This window comes from Hydra viridissima, unplaced genomic scaffold (assembly GCF_058129835.1).
Source record: "Hydra viridissima isolate aposymbiotic clone 2 unplaced genomic scaffold, HvirCarnegie_v1 scaffold_9, whole genome shotgun sequence".
Lineage (NCBI taxonomy): Eukaryota > Metazoa > Cnidaria > Hydrozoa > Anthoathecata > Hydridae > Hydra > Hydra viridissima.
In genome coordinates, this window is record NW_028324308.1 from 2,729,623 (window position 1) to 2,732,242 (window position 2,620).

Sequence of the window (2,620 nt, forward strand, 5' to 3'; positions counted from 1 at the left end):
ACAGACAAGATATCTAGAAAGAATGCTATGATGAAATAGTATCAATATCTCTCCATCAACTTTTTATTTTAACAATTATGTTTTATTTGTACGCGTTTTAGTTTGAGGAGTTAAAGACTTGTTTTAGGTAAATTAGTATTTTTATGCGCATTAAAAACACCAAGACCTCATTTTAACTTTTATAATACTTCAACACAAACTATCAACTCTTTTTACTAGGTATATTATAAATTAGAGAAATAAAAATCATGAATTTTACACTTAAAATATTGTCTTAATGTTAATAAATTGTGAATCTCGACACTTAAAACTGAAATGAGTAATATATTGTGAATCTCAACATTTAAAATTGAAATGAGTAATATAGGAATATAGAGAGCATATAATTTTATAAATTTAAACTAATAAAAACTGGCTGCTATTTGAAAAAAAAAAAGTTTTTTTAAAAAAAAAGTCAACTCTTATAGTTTTACTTTCGTTTATATTTGGTGAACATTCGAATACGAATTGGAATAAATCTAAATAATTGAAAAAATATTCTTTCAATTCTTTGAGTTCTACTTATCGTTTGACCGTCGGTTTTATACAATCAACTATTTTCAGACAAAATCAAAATTAAAAAAGATGGAATTAAGTGCGACAATATTAAAGAAGTGTTAATGTTACATAGATGTGCATTTTTTTACATAGACGAACTTTTGAATAAAAGTAAACAAACAAAAAAAACAACAAACTGAGAATTTGAAATGCCATTGCAACTAGGGAATTATTTTTTATTAACATGGGGGTTAATATCGAAGATTCTTGCAATAAAAAATGAGAAAAAGTTATCTTTAACAACTGAAATTACCCATGTTCACCGACCCTGCCACATGGTAAAAAACCTTAACCTTAATTTGAATTGCAAAACATATTTAAAGAGAACTTTTACAAGAAATGAATTAACGATATACAGCTTCCTGATCAGTTTTCGACTTTTGAAAAAAGTGTGAATTCATGTTGCGGTATAAATTTGATTGTGTTTTGATATGATTTAACAAGTTTGTTTTAAAAAAATATTTAAAAGAAGTAATTTTATTATAATACAAAAAAAATAATCTCTGATGATAATACACGAAAGTCAGCTAAGTGTTCTACAAAATGCACGACAGGCATCGTCTTACCTTTGATTCTTTTGATTCTGAATCTCTTATTATGAAACCAAAAAAAGTGTCTTTCTCGCCATCGGACGATGTCGCTTATATATACCCATGTTCACCGACCAAATACCTATTGCTCAGCAATCTCACCACCGAACAGCTTTTACTTCGAAAGATTAAAAATGAGTGCAAAGATACAATTCCAATACTGAAGAAACCACGCCATTGTGTGAAGGAACTTTTTAAAAGTGAGGAACATATACCTGCTTTTGAAGTTATTTGCAAAAACCAACGAAGCAAAAAAGCTGTAAATACTTTACAGACCAATAAAACCTTATCAGAGGGAATTGAAAACACTCTACAGCTTGAACCCTCGCTTCCAAGCAGAGCAATATTTTCTCCAAGCAACGAAAAGAATTTAACAACAAACGCTCCTATTGACAACAAACCAGAAAAATCGTCAATGAAACCTCACACCAAACATTTGGGGTCAAAAATTCTATTTGAAAGAGAGACTTTAAATTGTGTTGAAAAGAGTTATTTTCCTCAACTACTTTCTCCAAAACAAAGTCCTTGTTTACACAGTCAAACTTTGGATAATGAAAATAATAATTCTGTAAAAATGCCATCGCTAGTCCAAGGCTGTAATTATTATTCAAAAAACCCTTCGTTTCGTTCTCAAATATCGCAACGATACACCATCTTGCACAATGAACTTGATCACATAAATGTTTTAGGAGAAGAAGATTTCACTGATGCGCACGCGTTAAAACATTTTATATGGAAAGCACAACGTCATCCTTTACCACCTCTACTCGCAAAAAATGAATTGAAGAGAGACAAAAAAGACTTCTGCTTGATGCCGAGTGAAAGGCACCCTTGCATAGATTTACTACCTTCTTCCAGTACAAATGGAATTCAAGAAAACTCAAATACTGTTTCTCACAGTAGAAATTGTGAAACAGATGGAAATTTAGTGTGAAATAAATATTGAATATATAAATATTTAATTTATTTTTTCTAGAGTTGTTATTTTTCTGTTTTTGTATATTTCTTTTTCTTGCATTAGTTTTTTTTTCTTGAATTAAGATTTGTTTTGCAACATTATGTTTTTTCTCTCCAAATTTAAGAAGTAAACGAAATGAAAGAAAATCTTTATAGTAATCACATTTGGAATCACTACTAGAATCATCAAATTTATAAACGCTTAAATGATTGACCGTTAAATCGCTTAAATAATGGCAAGATATAAATGGTTCTTGTAAAAATAAGTCTGTACTACTAGATATAAAAAAACTGAGTGAACTGCGTTCCACAAATTCTTAATTTGTAAATCTAAGGAAAAAGGATTTCTTTTTTTTTTTAAAATTATGATGCCTGAGTGCTTTGCTTTAGATTTTGCTGCATTTATTTTTGGAAAATCAAATTACACCTTTAGCCACACAATCTCTTCGCATTCTTGCACGTGATATTTTCAACAA

General features: G+C 29.2%; 1 protein-coding gene across 1 annotated transcript; it reads left to right on the forward strand.

Moving 5' to 3' along the window:
• The first annotated feature begins 779 nt into the window (after positions 1-779).
• LOC149883599 (uncharacterized) lies at positions 780-2,246 on the forward strand. The gene has a single exon (XM_090096775.1). The coding sequence runs from the start codon at positions 1,141-1,143 to the stop codon at positions 2,119-2,121; it is 981 nt and encodes a 326-aa protein (XP_089952901.1). The 5' UTR covers positions 780-1,140; the 3' UTR covers positions 2,122-2,246.
• The last annotated feature ends 374 nt before the right edge of the window (positions 2,247-2,620 follow it).

Coding starts and splice junctions, on each gene's coding strand:
- LOC149883599 (XM_090096775.1), top strand. CDS start 1,141: ATGCACGACAGGCATCGTCTTACCTTTGATTCTTTTGATTCTGAATCT.